The sequence below is a fragment of the Choloepus didactylus genome, chromosome 10, assembly GCF_015220235.1.
Source record: "Choloepus didactylus isolate mChoDid1 chromosome 10, mChoDid1.pri, whole genome shotgun sequence".
In the NCBI taxonomy this organism is placed as follows: domain Eukaryota; kingdom Metazoa; phylum Chordata; class Mammalia; order Pilosa; family Megalonychidae; genus Choloepus; species Choloepus didactylus.
The window spans coordinates 124,837,606-124,858,931 of NC_051316.1; the positions used below are offsets into that span (position 1 = coordinate 124,837,606).

Genomic DNA, 21,326 nt, shown 5'->3' on the forward strand with positions numbered 1-21,326 from the left:
TATGTTTACTGAAGACAATTTAGGACTTCTTTGTAGCTCTTTTTGTCCTTAGGATATATCCTGTTAGAAGTATGCTTTACAATCAATGTAAACTTCTTGATATGCAGTTAGGTTCTTTTGTTTTGTTTTCTTATCAATCTTGAAGGATTGTTCTTTGTAAACGTTTAATTTTTTATAATGGCGGAACTTATTTACAGTGTTTCAAAATCAAAACTCTAGAACAAAATACATTCAGGGAAATCTAGCCCCCATCCCTGCCCTTTAGGTAAGGATTTTAATTCATTTTTCATTTACTCTTTCATCTTTCAAAAATATAAGCAAATATATATTCTTCTTCCTTTTCCTGGAAAAAATGTTGCACATATTCTTCAGCACCTTGTTTTTTACACTTAATTATCCTGGAGGCCTGTTCATAGCCATAAATAAAATATAGCAGACCACACATAGTATTCTGTACTTGTTTTCACTTTATAATATCCAGGAGATCATTTTTAATATTAAATATTTCTCATTACTTTTTACAGCTACATTGTCTTCCATTGTGTGGATATACTCTTGTTTATTCAACCAGACCTCAGAAAGGACATTTCCCCCCAAGTCTTTTACTATTACAAATATTGCTGCAATTAAATAAACTTGTGCATGCATTGTTTCTTACTTCTACTAGCATATGTTTGTAACAGATTTCCAGGATTGGATATGCTAGGTCAAAGGTAAATGCTATGCTAGATAATAGATATTGTTAAGTTTTCTCCATAATGGTTGTACCACTTTTGTATTCCCTCCAACAACATGTGCTTATTTGCCTACAGGCCGGCATCAGAGTATGTTGCCAAACTTTGGGATTTTTGCCAAACTACTATGTGAAACATGTTAATGCAATTTTAATGTGCATTTCTCTTATGATAAATAATGCTGAGGATGTTTTCTTTTCAAGGCCACCTGCATTTCCTTTCTTGTGAACTATCCCTATCTCTTGCTCAGTTTTTATAGGGTTGTTGGTCTTTTTCTTCACCATTTATATATTTGAGGTATTAACCCTTTGTTAATAACGTAATTTGCAGATATTGTTGTTCAGCTTGTCTTTTATATTTTTTTTAACTTTGCCTATGGTGTCTTCTTGGAGGGAAAAGTTTTTTTCATTTCTATGTAGTCATACTTACTAATCTCTTTCCTATCGTTTTTATATTTTAATTCATAGATAGAAAGTTTTTTCCACTCCCAGATTATTCACTGCAAAGCTTATGGTATCTTTAGCATTTTATACCATGTATATGCATTACCATTAAATTAAAAAATTTAAAGCATGTGCTTGTGTGTACATATACACACACACACACACACACATATAAATTGTACTACTTTACAGTCTGTGAACAATGAAATGACCAAACAGTCACATACTTGATTAGAAGTTTATAAACATTACTTCAAAGTATAGTGTAATATTTTGGCTCAAATTCCTAACAAATGGTTTGCAGAGTCAGTCTGACAACTGACAAAAAGATAGAAAGGATTTTAATTAAAAAATCTAAAGGGATTTAAACCATGACTTCTAAAATCTAGAACTGTTTGAGATAAACCCTGAGTATAGCCCTAATAAATTTACTGAAAATGAGTAGTTTTATAATAACATGTTAACTTTATGATTCAGAATTCAGGAAGATATTAAATACTAAATGTTCAACTCAGGTTGAATTTCAAATACTAGGAGCTATATGGTACAATGCCATAGATTTAGTATTTAGCATTAAATACTAAAAACGTTATTTGTTGAGCAAATGAATGAGTGGATTACATATACATCAGAATTGGAATAGCTAAAAAGTGGACTCTAATAGAATATACAAAAATTTTCAAAAGGCCTAGTTAACATTGTTGAGATTCAGATAAGAATAAAGGAAAGGACAAAACAATCTTTTAAACTGATGAGTTTTCAGTGATCACATTTTTCTATAAGCAGCATTTATTTTCCTATCAAAGATTAGGATGCCAGTCCTGGTGGGAGAGAGAGCAATGCTGAATGACAGACTCAAGAAACAAGAAGACCTTGACAGGTTGCACAATGGACCCAATTCAATTCACCAAGCATTAACTGAGTATTGGTAAACTACTAGGCACTGGAAATAAAAAAGACGGGTAAGCCATTCCTCCTGCTGTTAACTAGCTCACCATCTGTGGGGAAATCAAATACCTAGAACAAATAAATATCTTTCAGCATGATCAGTGATGTAATGGTGGTTGAGTACACAAAGTACTGGAGGAACAAGGGCAGGACGGTCAAGTCTATATAAGTAAGCCTGTGAAAGCTCAAAGAAATGCCTAAATAAAATAGAGATACAATAAGAGGCTGTATTTGTGTCCACAACCATAATAGCCTGAATACAGGATATAGATTAAGCAATACGAGGCATAAAGCAAACAGAGATTTTAGTTGAAAAACCTTCAACATGAATCAACTGTATGTGGTTGCCAAAATGGTAATGGTGAAGTCATGCTCATCAGACTGGCATTGTGTTCTGTTCTGGGTGTCTTATTCTTAGAAGGATTTAGATAAATGCAAGCATTGCTAGTGGAAAGGGATCAGGATGGGTGGGAGAGTTCAAAGCATAACATATGAGGAATGGATGAAAGAAAAGACAGTACTGAAACTGGAGAAAAATTACTTCACTTGGCCTGAATGATTCTTTTATCAAAACATGTCAGATCATGTCACTCCATCCCTTAAAACCCTCCAAGGACTCCTTCTCTCATTCAGAGTAACCCCATGCTCTGAAGGGGCCAACTGTGTTTGTTCTGTTTTTGTATCTTTTGTTTTTCTGATCAGAACTTCACTACTGACCTGTTCTAGGCAGCTGTCTTACAGATGCATGACTGTAAGAATAGTAAGGGTGTGGGTGTTGGGATCACTTGGGATCTTTGACACTTGAAGAAAAACACCTGGGAGCTGTGTTCTGTACCCAACCCCTAACCCACCCCAGTTTACACTGAGGAATTGAGCTTTGAGGGGTTGGGACTGAGTGGGGTCAGGGCTGGAACCCTGCCCCCAGAGGAGTGCCATCTGGGTCTTCCATCTAGAACTGTTTACATGAACATACTTGCGATTCATAAATACACTTGATGTTCAAGTATTAAGACCTATGCAATAATTTTTACTTTTCTAATAAAAAGCTCATTTGTTAATTTTTTTTTTTTCCTGACAATGGCCTACAAGGCCCTAGAGAATCTGGTCTCCATTCCTTCTTTGTCCTTATCACCTACTGTTCTCCCTTTGCACACTCATCATACCCACACTAGCCTTCCTGCTATTCCTCAAAAACTCCAGGCATGCTCCCATCTTAAGGCTTTTTTTTCTGACTGTTTCCTCTGCCTGGAACACTCTTCCTCAGAAGTCTTCCTTCTTCACTTCCTTGCTTCACATGTCATCATCTAAAGGAAAGCTATTTTAATTGCCTTATTTAAAATTGCAATCTGCTCTCTCCAATAACCCCTCTCTGGCTCTCTTGAACCCCCCACTTTGGCGTTTTGGTTATAATTGTTATCCTATTTGTAAATGTTTATTTGGGGCTTGTAAAAGCTTAACAGCCAAAGGAAGTACAAAGAACCCTATAGATCGCCACAGGAGTAATGTGCTTAGAAGCTGACAACATTTATACTACTAGAATAACAGGCCGCCAGCTCCCTCTCATCCTCTCTTCAACAGTAAAATGTGATTCAGAAAAAGACAACAAGAGGAAATTATATGAACAAATATGGTTCCATGATATAAGAAGGTAATTAATAAATTAATGTTCAAATTTTCTTTGGAAAAGATGTTATACACAAAATTAATTTTTAAAAGTTTAAACGAAATTGAATGAAGTTCCTTTTTATTAGCCATAAAAATATTTGCTGGCCCCGTGCCCAGAGTTTAAAAGAAATCAGCATGAGTCTAATGAATAACAAGCCGTAGGTCTCAGGGAAATTCAATATATACCCTTTCTTTTCCTTTTAGTTTTTGACTGGTTTCCATGGGAATCTAGGCTTGTGGGGGGGGTCTCTGAATCTATTCATGGAAGGCAGATGCTTGTGTTTTCTTGACTTACTCAAGGTGGGGGTCACTGAAGAGATAAAGATGATTAGTAAATGAACGTGGTTACAGGACATCATCATGTTCAAAACAACATTCTGCAAACCATGTGTATTTTAGAATACAATCTGCAAGGCTGCTCTGCTATGCTTGAGAGGTATTATAAAGAAAAAACACTGGATTACAGGAAGAAGCTCTGGGTTCAAATCCTGAATCTGGTCCATGAGAAAGGAACCCTTAGGTACTTCTTTGGGGGTTTGACTGGGAAATAGGATTTGGGAATTCTTCTTGGCCAGAAGTAGCCAGATGTCTGAGAAAGTAAACTTCAGAAGAGCATGTAAATTTTCTTTCAGTTGAGCAGTATCAGGAACACTGTGCTGGGAATGACAAAAAATAAAATAAAAAAATAAAAAGCCTAAGATAATTTCTGACCCTGCAAGTAACAAAGTGGCCTTGAAGAACTCAAACTACACCACAGTTTACACAGAAAACAGATAAAATATAACTAGTTTAACTGCTGTGATGCTACTATGAACCAAAATTAAGTATTTTTTTCTTACTATAACTGTGTTAGAATAATTCAAAGTAGTGATTTCAGTTAAGATTTGTTGACAAGTTGTATTTCATCCATATAAGTAGAAGTATATTAACTATAATCAAAGTCTTAAAGGAGAGAACTATTAAACAATTCTCAGATTTGTTTAAAAGCAGACCAACTCAGGTTTTGATTGGTACATTCACTTGAATGTGAGATCCTAAATATTTGAAACCAGCTTCTGAACTGGAAAAACAGACGGCAGGTATAGAGATAGTTTCTAAATACATGGGAAAGGGTAACTGTTGATGCTGTTTCGGAAATCCCAGAAGTTGGAATGTAATGAAGCAAAGAGTCCTTGGACTAGGTCTTTCTGCCCCTTTGGAAAAGACAGTTGAGCTAGGGTTGAAGTCAAACGGGGTGAACTTCAAGGGTTGTCTAACACCGTCTGTCTCAGTCTAGAGATTTCTTGAGAGATCATTAAGATTCCAGAACATAAGGGTTTCATATGCTCAGACTTTCTGACATTTCTAAGGTAAGACATTCCAACAAACGTCTTTTGGTGTTTTCTTTAGAAGACTTTCTTCACATTTTTAAGGAATAAGGGCATTTAAAATGTCTTCTCGTGCCTTTTCTTAGAAGCACACCAACATCTCAAACCTCACGTATTACTGCTAATTGCTTACTCTTCAGATATCCACTGGCCACACAGTTGGTGGTAGAGAGGCACTTATCAAATTGTTTTTAATGAACTAATGAGTGAATAAATCCACAGAGTAGTCCAGGAGTACCCAATGAAAATGTTTAAAAGTAAAAGGTGTGAGGAATGGCACAAAATACAAAAAATTACTTTTTTGCTATAATGAACTATATATATATAATACATTACTTAAATAATAAAGAGTGTAAGAAAATAATGACAATATTTTACATATGGCAGTCTACTACCCTTAGACAAGGTTATGAAAGTCCAAGAAACCCCACTTTTACTTTAATACCAGTTCCTCTCCATAACAGAGTCAAAACCCAGATCTGAGGGTATTTTCATGTATATGTTACACTATTGAAGTCACCAAGATTATGAATTACTTTGCTTGACATGGATGGAATGGTAACATGTTGGTCTTAACAGAAAGGCTAAAATAATGATTGAGAATATATGAAAATGAAGACTATTTTAAATGTATTTTCTTCATTTTAAATATTTCTGCAACTGTTAATAATGGCTTTAATTGAAATCTTTTCACTTTAATGTACTAAGCTGAACATATTATTCTTGTACTGCCTCTTATCCTGTGCTAATATTTTACTTTTGCTTCCACTGCTTAAATGTTGTTGCATAGCCTAATTACTTTTCTTGGCATTAGAGTAATTTGTCTATTTGTTGTCTTTGGCATCATATCCTTTGTAATCTTATAGCCATCCTATTTCTGTCTTTTTCCCTTGGAATTTTCTGCCATCTCCCCCTCCTGCTCAAAATGCCTACTTTTTAAAATTTTTTTGCTGCCATAATATTGAAAATAATTTATATTTTACTTAAAACTTTTGCAGAAAATATTCAGATGGTTCAAAAATAAAAATAATATAAAATGGTGCATAGTAAAAAGTTTTGCTCCCACTTCTGCTCCTGTGGGTCTCTTTCCTTCCTCTACCCTTGCCCTGGGTAAACCCTTTTATTAGTTTCTTACATTTTTTTTGAAAGTTTTAAAACTTTTTTGTTGTTTTGCTTTTAGTGTTTGTTTTTTCATTTGTTGGTAATTTATGGTCTTAGGTTTATATAATTTAGTACATTTACATAAATTAAATATTGTCTTATTTTTAATCCATCTGTTAGTCACTTAACAATACCGATTGGAGATATTTTTATTTTAATAGCTAGAGTATCTTTACTCTTTTTTCCAGGTCCACATATTTCCCCTATATGAATGTATAATAATGTTTTTAACCAGAATCTTACTGACAGGCATTTGGGTTGTTTCCAACACTGTTTTTATAAACGAAAACAGTGAACAATCTTTTACATGTATCATTTCTTACTTGTGCAGTTTTATCTTTAGGATAAACTACCAGAAATGGAGTTGCTGGGTCAAAGAGTGTATGCATTTACAGTTCAAATAGCTATTCCGGCAGCCCTGTGTGAAAGTATTTATTTATCTACAGCCTCACTAACACAGCGAGTTGCTAAATGGGAAAAAGTATCTCAGAATAGATTTAATTTGTATTTCTTTTATCATGAGTGGAGTCGAACATATTTTCAAATGTGTGAAGGCCGTTTCAATTTCTTTTTATGTGAACTGTCTGCTGATTTTTCTCTTGGTTTGCCTGTCTTTCTTATCAATTCCTAGGAGCTCTTTATATGTTAGAGAGATTTACCCTTTGTTATAATATGTTAAAAATGTATTTTTCAGGTTGTCTTTTGACCCTGTGTTTCAACAAATTCATTTTATGGAGGAGAAAACTAAGCATAGAGAGTTTAAGTATCTTGCCTATAGTTATACAACAAAATAGTGGCAGAGGTAGGACTATAATTCAGAATTAAAAAGTGATTTTATAAAGTAGGTAAAGGAGAAAGAGGCCGAAGGCCGGAAAAAAAGAAAAAAGAAAAAAAAAACAATAAAAATAATTTGCAAACAAATGCAAAAATCAAAATTTCAGGGTTAGAGCCTCTTAATCAAAAGTATCTAAATAGGACCCAAGCTTTTATTTATCTCTTTTGATTTAAAACAGACAGATTTATTTAGGCAAAAAATGGATCCAGAAAGGGCAGAAGTCAGGAAAAGGAGCCTTTATTGCTTAAGTATATAATAATAATCCTCCACTCAAATCTAATGTTATGAATCAAATTATAAAGTTAAGAAGTTGTCCTGAGGGTTAAATGTATAAGCAGTTGTGTATATAAAAAACCTTTTCTAGTAAAGAAGGTTAAAGTCATTAGATAGGCCAAACCTACCTGTTCCCAATTAAAATTACTTACAAACAAGGCTCCTTATATATATTATATATTATTAGGGTGGTTCCCAGGCTTTTGAAGTTTAACTCTTTTTAAAGATAAAAAAGTGAAAAAACTTCAATGCTAATATTTTTACTTTTAGTATCTGCTGATTGACAAAAAACAAAAAAATTGAATTGTTATGCTTTTAAATGAAATACTATTTTATTAATCCTATCAACTTCTAAATACAATTGGAAAGGGTACCTATATTTGCAAGTTACTTACAGTCTTCAGATGAAGTCTGATACCAATATGTTTTGTGGTCACTATGCACTATGCATGGTCTCTGGTGGACGTTAACAACCCATATTCCAAAATTTTTGAAATTCACAATCCTATGAATTGTTAGGTTAAAAGCATGAGCCCCATTTTACAGGGCTTAAGTTAAACAACTAAAGGATACAAGTTAATGAGTGATATCTAATGGTGTCAGCTGACCTTGAATTATGACTGGAATGTAAGTTCTTAAAAATTTGGATCCAATTTCTTTTTCATTGTTATATTGTCTCTGCACAGAATCAGAAATTAAAGGTCCTTGTTATCCAGTAAAAAAAAAAAGCTATCATTAAATATTAGCTTTCCCACTTTCTCTAGCCTGTAGCCCTAGTCTGGGGTTTAATGGAACCAGGGATGCTTGCGGTCTGGGAGATGTGTGAAAGGTGGCAGTTGTCCTACACATCTCCATGGTTTTCCTCATCTTCCTTGAAAGAAACTGGTTCAACAGAAGTACTTTCCTGTTCAGTTTTACCTGCTCCAGGGCCCACCCTCTATTGGCTTTCAAAAATGAAACTGAGCGCTCCTCTCATGATGGAAAATGAGAGAATTGCCAACGTCCCTTCCCCTTTTCATATTTCATAATTAATTGATTGTCAATAATTTCAGATACATTCTAAATTCATACTGCCCTCATTCACAGAACAATCTTATTGTCCAAGCCTAAACTTTCCAGCTGTACTTTGGTTCATTTCTATTCCAAACTCCCCCAGGGACTTTGATCCATGAATCATCCATTCCCTCTCCTATATTTCTGGACATATAACACATAAACAGGCTCAAAAAATTTCTCTCATCTTATTGTTAGACTGCAAAAGACTTATCAACCAACTGCAAAGTGTAGAACTTGCAAAGAACCTGATTTAAGTAAATCAAGCATAAAAAAAGTGTAATAAGAGACCATCAGGAAAATATGAACACTGATTATTTATTTAATGATATTGAAGAATATTTTAAATTTCTTTTTAGGTATTCTGATATTGTGGGAATACATAAAAATATATTCTATATTTTTTAGAGATATATTCTGAAGAGTTTACAGATGAAATGATAGGATGTCTGAGATTTGTTTTACAGTTACCCAGTTGTGTTGTATAGATAAAACAAGTTTATGAATTAATAATTGTTGAAGCTGGGTGATGATTATATGAGGTTCCTTATACAATTAACTATTGAAATTTTCCACACACACACACAATTGCTCATCTTAAAATTTTCCCTATCACTCATTCTCATCTTGAAAGGGTTGTGTATCTTTACTGTCTCCTCATCTTCCCTTACTAATTTTCCAACAGTGGTAGCTAGCTTCTGTGTCTAACAGTAACAGTGCTCTTGCTAAGATCATTTTCTAACTGAAAAACCCAATGAAAGCTTTCAATTCTTATCACATTTATATCCATTCATTAATTTGACAAATATTAGGCCCATTAGTATAAAAGATATAATTCAAATCTTAGTATTGTTAAAAAGAAACAGAAATTGATCCCCTTCTGCTTGAAACTCATCTCTTTGGTCCCACACCAAAGTTCCTCTCTGAGCTTCTATTGTTTCCTTTGTACATATTTTCTTTTAACTTCGAATGTTGGTATTTCCTATTTCTGATCCCTGTTATATCTGTACACCACACCTGGGCCACCTGGGCACATCATCCCCTCCTGTGGCTTCTTTATGTACTAATGGCTCCAGCCAAGACCTCACATTGGAAATCCAAACCAGTATATGCAACTTCATGTTTGTCATCACCGCAAAGATACCCCATAGGGACCTGAAATTCAGTATGTCCACAACTGAACTCATCACTTACTCTCAAAATTGTTCCTTAGCCAGTAATTCTTATCTCTGTGAATGATGTCATCAAAAGTTATGGCTAGCAGCCAAGAGTCATTGGTCCAAGAGGTTAGGTAGAGAGGGAATGAAGTCAATAGAGTTGAAAATGGAGAGAGCAGACAAAGGCAAGCAATGTAAACAGAGTAAAGCAATGATTCCCAAGGGATAGTCCTTAGAACAGCACCATCAGCCTGATCTTGTTATATCTATAAATTCTCTGGCCCTATGTCAGACAAACTGAATTGAAAAGTCTAGAGATGGGGCCCAGCAATCTGTGATTTAACAACCTCTGAAGGTGATTCTGACACATACTAAAGGTTGACAACCACTAGATTAGAGCACAGATGCAGGGCCTTCACAGGGCTCCTGAGGCTAAGTCCAGGGAAATGTGATATGAGTGCTTAAGAGCCTAGGCCAGGAACATTCTTAATTCCGTCCTTCCTTATCTTACCTATACATAATGGCCACTAAGCTCGGGACATTTTACCATTTTTTAAATAAGTATTCTTTAATGAGGTATAACATGCATACAGTAAAGTGCATAAATCTTACATACACAGATTGATAAAATTTTAGGTAACCAACACCCAGATGAGGATATAGAACATTTCCAGAAACCATGAAAGCTCCCTCATGTCCCTTCCCAGTCAATACCCATCCTTTGGGTAACTACTAATCTGATTTGAATCACCATAGCTTATTTTTGCCTGTTCTTGAAATTCATATAAATAGCATATGTGTCTGACTTCTTTCACTCAATATATATAACATCTATAAAATTCATCCATGTTGTTGAATGTATCAGTTCATTCTTTTTTTTTTATTGTGTAGTATTCCATTGTAGGAGTACACCACAATTTACTGACACATTTGCTTGTACTAATAAGAATAAGTAAATTTACTATGTACATTCTTGTACACGTCTTTTAGTGAAAAAGGCACTCATTTATCTTAGCTATTACTGGGGTGTGTGTGAATTCAAATGGTACTGGTTGTGTCATGCTATCTCACGGTGCCTTTAATTTGCATTTCCCTAATTAGTAATTAAGTATCCTTTTATGTGTCTTTTGAGCATTTGGATACAATCTTTTGTGAACTAGGGCTACGTGGTCAACATGAATAAATCTCAAAAAACTATTAAGTTGGAAAAGCAAGTTGGGGAATAACACACAGTATAATACCATTTACATAAAGATTTTAAGTATGTAAAACAATATTATATCTTGTATATGGGTCCACAAAAATAAGTAAAGGTAGAAAAATATGCATGGGAATTAAAACCACCAAAACTGAGACAGACTGAGGGGAAAGAGAAAGAGAGGAATGGAATTGAGGAAGATATATAGAAGATTTCAAGTGCATTTATACGGCTCTATTTCATTAAACAAAAGTCAGAAGCAAAAATGAGAAATATTCAGTTTTGTCCCTGCTGGGTGATAGGTAACTGAGTGTTACATTATTATATGTTCTTGTTTATGTGCTTAAAATAATTAATGTTAAAAATAGGATAAAGAACATTCTAGGCATATGCAAAGGTAAAGAGAATGATGAATAATTCATCAAGAGAAGAGAATGAAAGGAGAACTGAGACTCAAGTTTCTTCACCCAATGATGGCACCAGATTAGAAGACTCTGAAGGACATTTTCTCTCAGACATCTACTGATTCCTAGAGTATTTGATGTTTATACCTATATTGCAATATGACCTATAGCAACAATATTGATAACCTGCACTCTTAGAGTGTATTTCTCCAACAAACAAAATGATTTACCTCTAGTTAAGGACTCATAATTTCTGTATTGCAGATGGAAGAACTATTATACCATTTTATACATGAAGAAATAGAGGCATACAAGAGTTGTTTTGAGAAATTAAGCTTAGAGATTTTTGTAAAATCTTGCTTACAACATTACAAGGGGGGTAGGAAAGAAAAATAAGGAATAAATATAACTATTAATTTAAACTTCAATAGTTTGGAAGACCATACCATTCATAATAAATTTACTGGATGTTCATATTTATTTATTGATTCATTCATTCATTAAACAAACATTAACCGAGTCTTTATTAAGTGGCAGATGCTGTGCTAGGAACTGGTGCTATAAAAGCCAGTAAGATATGGCCTCTGCCCTCACATGGCTTTATTAGGGGAAGTAGATAAATAAAATCTATGATTAACTGGGTAAATAAGAGTTATGGTAGAGACCAATATGTACTATAGGGAAATATAGGAATATAGAGCTGAAGGGGAGTGAATTGTTTGGTGTGTGTGTGGGTATGTGTGTGCAAAATAAGGAAACCTAATTCTGTTCCTGGGATTAAGTTTTCCTGAAAAGTTTCAGAAGTATTCTTTCTCCTTTGATTTTTGTAAATAATTAAGACGGAAACAGCATATGTTGAAAACTGAAAAGTAATATTCAGTTTTCATGGATGAATTGAGAATTATGTTTGTGAATTAAAAAAAACAACACAACACAACCACAACCCGAATCTTCTTTAATTTTTGTGTTTAACACGATATAATTTTTCAAAGTGGGTATTCTTAATCTCCTTGAAGCCAAATTAATAACCTCCTGGAAGATTAAAAATGCATAACTTTTAACATTCAGTAAGATTGCTGAAGCTTTTTTATCCTTATTAACAAATAAATGTATCTGTGGAAGTCAGAGAAATAGCTCCTTCCCTGGAGCAAAACATTTCTAACAATTAGGTATCTTTTTGTGAGAAGCCCAGAAAAGGTATGAGCTATTGCTTTCTTGCATTAAACCGCGGGTACTAAATGAGAAACAAATTAGGTACAGATGTTTAGTATATTGAGATTAATTTTATTCTCATGGGTACCATTTCCTCAGCTGCTTGGGCTAACAGCAATCTGTTTCCAGAGAAGTGAATATGTGTCAAAATAACTAAGCCAAGCAGCACAGTTCAATAAGTTTTTCCAAATATATGTATTTTAAAACAGGATAAATGTTTCTAATAAACAAAATGTCTAGCATTTGTATTAATAATGATTTTCTACATAAGTAGCATCAAATGCACTCATTCCTTCAACCAAGACATACCAGACACTGTGCTAGGTTCTGGGGGATTCAAAAATAAATAAAACAAGGTCCTTGCCTGGAGCGCCAGTCTAATGGGAAAGAAAAAAGTAAGCAATAATTACAATGCAAAGCAGTGGGCTCTAATAGAGATATGAACAAAATGCTATGGGAATACGAGTTTTTCCTTCTTACATACCTAAGGAAACATAAAATTATATAGTCCACTATATGGAAATCACAGAAAAAATCCTTAATAAATGATATTTGAGAACAGATGCTCCAACAATAACAACGATAGTTACATGTTACGGCCATTGATAACTTACAAAGCACTTATCTATTGTAATGCAGATGCGCCAGCTTTAATTATCATTTATTGTCATCATCCACGATCTTTAGGAGAAACTTAAGAGCAGGATTCATATCTGGCACCTTTGTATCCCAGGCCTAGTGCAGTACACAGTACACGGGGCTTTAACGTACATTGAACGGATGCACACACACATACATGAATACTGGTGACTGCACAACGAGCACAGACACCAGAACTGAGTGGGTATAGACAATATCTGAAAAGTATATTTGATATTTAATATACTGGAGAAATTTACTAACCGAAGGGGAATGACACCTACTACAGATAGGTCCTGAAAGCACTTATCTGTAGCAGACAGAGGTGATTCATTTTTTATATTCCCTCTAGGTATATGATCATGACTACATAGGAGGCAGCAAATACTTGTTGAATAAACATTTCTACCTCCACAGGATATCTCTTCAATCCATTGGCCTGAACTTTATTAGATTTCCAAGCACCTCCTCTCTCTTTTTCTTCCAAAGTAACTTAGATACATTTGCCATGACTTATTAGTCCTCCTGAAGCACTTTAATCATGTAACTTCTATTCTACACATCATTAAATGACTCCCTAGCATTCAGGACCCTTCATTAAAAAGCAGCAGAGGAAGTGCATAATACAAAAGACAGGCATTGGCACACAATAGATACTAGGGGCTGAAAATGCACGCATTAGATTGGGCTGGGAAAATTAGTTATCCATATGTTGTAAAGTGAGAGTGGATCCTGTCATGGTTAGGTTCATGTGTCAACTTGGCCAGGTGATGGTGCCCAGCTGTCTGGTCAAGCAAGCACTGGCCTTGTTACTGCAAGGACATCTGTGGCTGGTTAATAAACCAGAAGGCTGGTTTATTAAATCATCAGTCAACTGATTGCATCTGTGGTCGATTATATCAACAAAAGGAGTGTCTTCTGCAATAAGAGAATTCAGTCAGCTGGATTTAATCCAATCAGTTGAAGACTTTTAAGGGAGAAGAGAGAGAACTTTCACTTCTTCTTCAGCTAGCCAGCCTCTCCTGGGGAGTTCACTGAAGACCTTCATTGGAGTTGCCAGTTTGCGGCCTGCCCTAAGGAATTTTGACTTGTACATCCTGCCTTACGGAATTGGGACTCATGCATTCCCACAGTTGTGTGAGTCACTTTTATAAAATCTCATATTTATAGATATCTCCTGTTGATTCTGTTACCCTAGAGAACCCTGACCAATACAGATCCCTAAACAGAAATCAATATGTTCTGTACTAAAAGACTTAAATGTGAGAGAAAATATAGGATAATTTATTAAAATATTCTCTGCTCAGGTCTTTAGTCTCCCAGTTGTTGTTTACTATGAGTTTCTTAGAGCCCCACCCTATACAGGTGCAGTTCAGGAATCTGCTAATGACTTAAGGGGAATGTGTACCCAGATTTTGGAGTTCCTTCTCTGGAGTTCCCTTCTCTTCAAGATTTTGCCCTTCAAGACCCAGCCACTGGTAGTTCCAAACTCAGTTTCCTCAACCTAATAAGAGTGATGCTTTCTGCTGAGGTTGTATTCTTCTGCATGACAATTTGGGAAAAGCCCACGTGAATGTGGAGCTCCCTTCACACTCTTCCCTTCTCTAAATGAAGGTAGCTGCTTAGATCCTGCCTATGCTGGCTGATCTCAATATTTTTACATAATGTGTGTGTTGTGCTAAGCTTTATTATAGATGTTTTTGGCAGAAGGGTTAGTCCAAAAGAAGCTGTTGTGGCCAGAACTGATGCCTAGTCACGAGTCTCTTGTTGCTTGCTCAATTTTCTCATTTCTTCTTTTGTATCTTTAAGCATTTTATCACTAGTTATTTTATATTGTGTTTCTAATAAGACCAATCTGAAGTTTTTGGTAGTCTAAGCTGGTTGTTTTGTTGTTTCTGTTGACTTTCAAAGTAGACTGCTTCTTTATGTGTTTGGTGATCTTTCATGATGAGATCATGTTTCGTCTACTATAAGATGGGGAATCCTGGAACTTTAAGGTGAAAATGTTTTCTCTAAAGAGAATTTACATTTGATTCCATTCAGAGGAAGGATGTGCCATACACCTGGGACCATATTAGTATCTTCAGTTTAAACCCAGAGTCTCAGTTCAGCTTCCTCATTTTGAAGCTAGTCTCAGGTTTAGTCTCTGCATCATCTCCCAACTATGTTTTGAGAATCTGGATTCTTCCCCATCTTATTCCTGCCTGGTCTACATTATCTCCAATTTCTTAATAATGGTGCTTTCATATGAAACACAATACTGAGGTTTGATTTGGTCAAAGGAGAGTACTAAAGAATTATCCTCCCCTTGTCCTGGAAATTCTGCTAGTGCTAGTAGAACCTACATAACTGCTTTTGGCACAAACACAAAAACAAACAGCAACACAGAGAAAGGGGGAACATGCGTAATTATCAGACAGTTGAAAGGACATGAAACTTGTTATTTGCTACGTAAATTGTGACACGTGAGTAAATTCTATTTATTCTTTGACACTATGAAAAAAATCAAAGTAGAAGCAAAAAGCAAAAGAAAAAAATGTGAAAGACGGCTAACGTGCCTGGCTGTGCACCCCCTCCTCTCAGTTATTTGGTCATATTATACTACTACAACAACATCACACTGTTGGATCATCAATTTCAAACCTCATTTTTTTTCATAAGATCCACTTGACATTAAGTTTGGTTCCTTCAACCAACATTTTTGAAGTTGAGTTTTAAACCTAAATGTATCACATGAAAAACTTTAAAGTACATCTAATTCTTAATATTAGATGTGAAATGTGATGTGAAATGTTTATTTTATAAATGATTACAAGCTAAATGAAGTTACCTTTCCTGAGTGAATAGTTTTAACAGCTGACAAGCCTAGGTAAAGCTTATAAAAACCTGAGGAGTAGTTAAAACAGAGATTGAAAATGAGGGTGATTTTTTTTTAATTAGTATAATAAAAAGCAAATTCAAGAGAAATGATTTTGGAAATAATGTGACAGACCTAACTGATAAAAGCATATTAACCAGCATATTCAGTAGTATATCTCAATGTCAGTCTCCGTTGATGCATTCAACTAATGAAAAGACATTTTTCTAACCCCTTAATTAATCAGCTATATCTGGTTCACATTTTTTAATAGGATATAACTCTAATAGTTTATGCAGAATCTAACTCATTTTCATTGCTTTTTATTCCAAAAGTATAGAAGTCTAAAATAACAAAAATAAAAATACCAGGCATTGGGAATATATTTTATAGGTCAAAATTTTATGGAGGGGAAAAATAGATTTTGGTTGAGTAAGTCTATAAATAAATTTAGAAATTTCTCATTTTCTTTTTTTGATGTGTTTAACCTTAAAAATCAGAGTTCATGACAATGCCTTTAAAAATATGAAATCACTGATGGTGGCAGTATGGTTTTAGAATTGTAAAAAGCTGAAAATACCTTCAGAAAGTAAGTTACTTTTATGTTCCTTAATGCCACATATTTCAAGAAAGACTGCAACTTTTTATTATGAAAATAATACTCATTAAGGAAAAATTTTAAACAGTGAAAATAGAAAATTCATACATATTCCCAATATTTAAACTCAACAACTACAAACATTTTAGTGCAATTGTTTTTGGCCTTTCTTTCTCCCTATGCACAAGGTGATTTCTAATATAGTTTTAATCATATTGTACATAAAATCTGGATCCCCTTTCCTCCAGTTAACCTTAGATTACAGAATAAATTAGACTGTTAGAGGAACTCACGCACCGATGCAGACATTGACGGTTGTCTTTTGCTTTACTCTCAGCAGTTTAAAGATTGCTTTTAGAGAAAACACAAGAAATCCTAAAAGGCACATACTTGTATTTTCTTTATCACCTATTCATTATGTAGTTCCACTAATCAAGTAACAATACCACACAAAAGATTTACCCTTCAAGGTAACTTTATTTCTCACCTTTTGAGCTGCAAGATGTAGAGCTGTTCTCCGGCTATGATCAGTTTTATTAACATCTGCTCCTGCCTTCAGGAGAGCATCTGCACAATCCAATCTGTCAGCCAACACACAATACATAAGAGGTGTCCTCCCAAATTGATCTTCTTTGTCTTTAAGAGCAGAGTTTCCTGTGAGTATAAGAAACAGATGGCGATACTTCACTGATTCTTATTATTGTTATTACAAATATAACTAGAAACCCACATTTACTAATTGTTTATTATCAAGCACTGTACTAAATGCATTAAATATATTATTTCATTTTTACTTGTCCTATGAGGTAGATATTATCTCCATATTATAGGAATTGGATGTTCAGAGAAGTTTAGTAATCTGTCTATATTCACAATGAAAGTAGATGCCAGAGCTAGAATTCAAACTGATTGCTGACTCTAAAGGTCATATTCTTAACTACCATATTATGAGGAATTAACACTCTGAGATATAGAGTTACATATGTTCCTCCTTTATTCCTTTTGTCAAAAATGCTTATTTAGTTCTTATATGCTAGGCATTGTGGTATGTTTTCATAAGTGATACAAAAAATGAGTCATGGTTGGCTTTCCATTCCTGATAAGATGGAACAAGTGCCTTCTACCCTAATCTTCTAGCTAATTATAAGAATAAAAATCTGGACAAAATACAGGACAGGTGGAGAAAAGAGGCAGACTGGCTAGGGACTGCTTGACTCAAGGATAAGCAGATGTTGACTTTCCTGGAGTGGTTTTATTTTCTTGCCTCCCATATATATTTGGACTGGATGCTAGAGCAGCCTACAACCTGTAAACATCAGGTTGTTTTTTTGTAAACAAAAAAAACGCATTTGTTTTTTCGCCTGTGTACAGCCAAAAAACAATCATACCACAAACAAAACAAAACTAAGAGAAGCCTGTTTTCTGTAGTCTGAAGACTGGCAAGAGGGAAGCCCTGCAGGAGTGAACTCTTTGACTTTACCTGCTCTACTCAAAATGAATACAATGGGTGAAACCGTGTCCCTCTCCTTTCCCATTTGTCACTGTGGAGACCACGGGGAGAAGCCCTGTCACCAACCCATGCCCTAAACTAAGTGAAGGACAGCAAAAAAAGTGGCATCTCACTCCATACCAAATAGGCAGTGGAGAGCAGAAGGCTAGAGAAAGGGATTCTTTAAATCTGTGTATGAAGTCGTGGGTACCCCAGAGAAGCCCATACTTGAATCAAAATAGCAAAAAACTCTGAAAAGTGAACTATAGTGTGAAATAATACTACATAGGTTTTTAATTGGCCTCTGGGTAGCACAGATGTGGACAGACCATAGAACCCTACAAGGATTTTGAAAACTAACTTGACATTTGAACCATAGTCCACAAAACTGAACCACAGTGTTCATTCTAAACCTAAACAGATTGTTAGCCTACTAAAAGAGAAGATTTAAATAGAAACCAGAGTCTCATAACATCATACTCAAAATGTCCAGGATATAATCCAAAATTACTAGACAAACCAAGAAGCAGGATAATACCAACTCAAGTGAGAAAAGACAATCAATAGAAATGAACACTGTGATAGTGCAGATATTAGAATTATTTTACAAGTATTTTAAAGCAACTACCATAAAAATGTCCAAGAAGAAATTATGAGCAAAATGGAAATGCCAAATGAAAGAATAACTGAACTTGAAGATAGTTCAATGGAAATTATCCAATCTGAACCCCAAAGAGAAAACAGACGGAAAAAAATTTAACAGCCTCAGAGTCCTGTGGGACAATAATGAATTATCTACCATTCACTTTATCAGAGTCCCAGAGGGAGAGGAGAAAGAGTGCGAGACTGAAAATACATTTGAAGAAAAAATGGCTGAAGACAGCACAAATCTGATGAAAGATAAAAACCTACAAATTTAAGAAACTGATCAAACTTCAAATAGAATAATCCCTCCCCCCCAAAAAAATAACCCATGCCAAGTGCTATCATAACTAAATTTCTAAAAACTAAAGACAGGAAAAAAATCACAAAATCAGCCAGAGAGAAACAACATATCATCTATAGGGGAACACAAATTTGAGTGACAGTGTACTTCACTTCAGAAACTATGGAGACCAGAAGAAAATGGCACAACAGTTTTCAAGACCTGAAGAAAAAAGACATGTCAACCCAGAATTCTATATCCAGTAAAAATATCTTCCAGGAATGAAGGTGAAACAAAGATATTCTAAGATTAAGGAAAACCAAGAGAATTTGTGGCCTACAGCTATATTCTAATAGAATGGGGTTTTTCATACAGAAAGTTAACGATAACAAAAGGAAACATGGAACATCAGGAAAGAAGAAAGTGCAACAGAATAGTAAATATCTGGGGAAATACATTAGAATATTCTTATCTTCAGTTTTTAAAATTATGTTTGATGGCTGAAAACAAATATTATAATATTGTCTGATGGGGTTTGCAATATATGCAGAGGTAATTTATAAGGCAATTATATCAGAAAGAGGAGAGGACAAAGGAACTTAATTAGTGTTAAGGTGTCTACATTTAACACTTTGAAGTGGTAATATGTAAATATTTATAGAGGGCAATAACATATGCATGCTTACTATACTCTCTAGAGCAGTCACTAAAAAAAACATACAAAGAGATTTACTTAGGAACATCATGGAAGATATAATTTCATTCCTACTAGGATGTTTATAATAAAAAAGATAATAATAACAACTGTTGACAAGGATATGGAGAAATCGAACCCTCATATGATGCTGGTGGGGAGCTAGAATATTTAATACTTCTCGATGTGTATGTAGCCAACAAGTTTCAAAATATGTGAGGCAAAAACTGATATAACTGGAACACATCAAAAATTCACAACAGTCAGTAGATTTAACATCCCTCTCTCAATAACTGATAGAATCACTAGAATGAAAATCAGCAAGGATACAGTAGAACTGAAAAATATTATCATGGAACAGGGCCTTATTGATATTTATAGAACACTCCACACAATAACAGTCTAATTAATAGTCTTTCCAAGCACCTATGGAACATTTGCCCAAAACAGATCACATCTTGGGTCACAAAACAAACTTTAATAGATTTAAAGAAGTGAAATCATATGAAGCATGTTCTCAGACAATAAAGTAATTAAAATGGAAGTCAATAACAAAAAGATAATAGAAAATCATCAAATGCTTGGGAAGTAAACAAAACACTTTAAAATAATACATAGGTTAAAGAGAAAGTTTCAAGGTAAATCTAAAAGCATAAGAAAATTAACAAAAATAGATACACTAAAAAATCTTTTGGATGTTGCTAATGCAGTCCTTATAATGAAGTTTATAGTGCTAATTATAAAAATAAATATATATTAGAAAAAAATAGTCCCCAAATAAAAATCTAAGCTTCTTCTCAAGATACTAGAAAAAGAAGAGAAAAATAAAATCAAAGCAAGAAGAAGGTAGGAAATAATAAAGACAAGAGCAGAAAACAAGGAAATTGAAAATAGAAAAACAGAGAAAATCTATCAAATGAAAAGTTGTTTCTTTGGGAACAAATAAATAAAATTGAAAAAAACTCTAGGCAGAGTGATCAGAAAAAATGAGAACACAAATTACCAATACCAGGACTGTGAGAGGTGACATCACTACAGATTCTACAGAGTAAAAGGATAATATATAGATTTAGGAATAACTTTATGCCTTTAAATTTCACAACATAGATGAAATGGGCCAATTTTTGAAAACTACAAACTACCAAAACTCATGCAAGATGAAGAAGATAATCTAACTAAAAAATAAAACTTTCATTAAAAATGCATCTGAAAAAGAAATATCCAGGCCCAAATGGTTTAATTGGTGAATTCCATCATACTTTTAAAGGAGAAATAAGACAAATTCTACACGGTTTCCTCTAGTAAACAGAAGATGATGGAACACTGCTCAAAAATAATTTCATGAAGCTAGCACTATTTTTTCACAAAGATAGTGAAAAAAATATCCCTCATGATCATATGCACAAGAATTCTTACCAATATATATGCAAATAGAATCCAGAAATACATAACAAGAACAACATATCATGAACAAGTGTAGTTTACTCCAGGAATGTAAGCCTGGTTCAATATTCAAATATTTATCAGTGTATTCTACCATAATAACAGGTTAGAGACAATAAATCACATGATCATATCAATTGATGTAGTAAAAGCCTTTGACAAAATTCAACACCCATTCATCATGAAAACTCCCAACAAATAAGGAACAGAAGACAATTTCTACACCTAACA

The 21,326-nt window shown here is 34.3% G+C and overlaps 1 protein-coding gene across 3 annotated transcripts in view; it reads right to left on the minus strand.

The window, feature by feature from the left end:
- Positions 1 to 21,326, minus strand: part of INVS (inversin) — a 259,001-nt gene that overhangs the window by 193,882 nt on the left and 43,793 nt on the right. For all 3 annotated transcript variants that reach the window (XM_037798544.1, XM_037798547.1, XM_037798543.1), the window contains exon 3: positions 17,032 to 17,198. In XM_037798544.1, the coding sequence (XP_037654472.1) occupies positions 17,032 to 17,198 (167 nt within the window). The remainder of the gene's footprint in view (positions 1 to 17,031; positions 17,199 to 21,326) is intronic.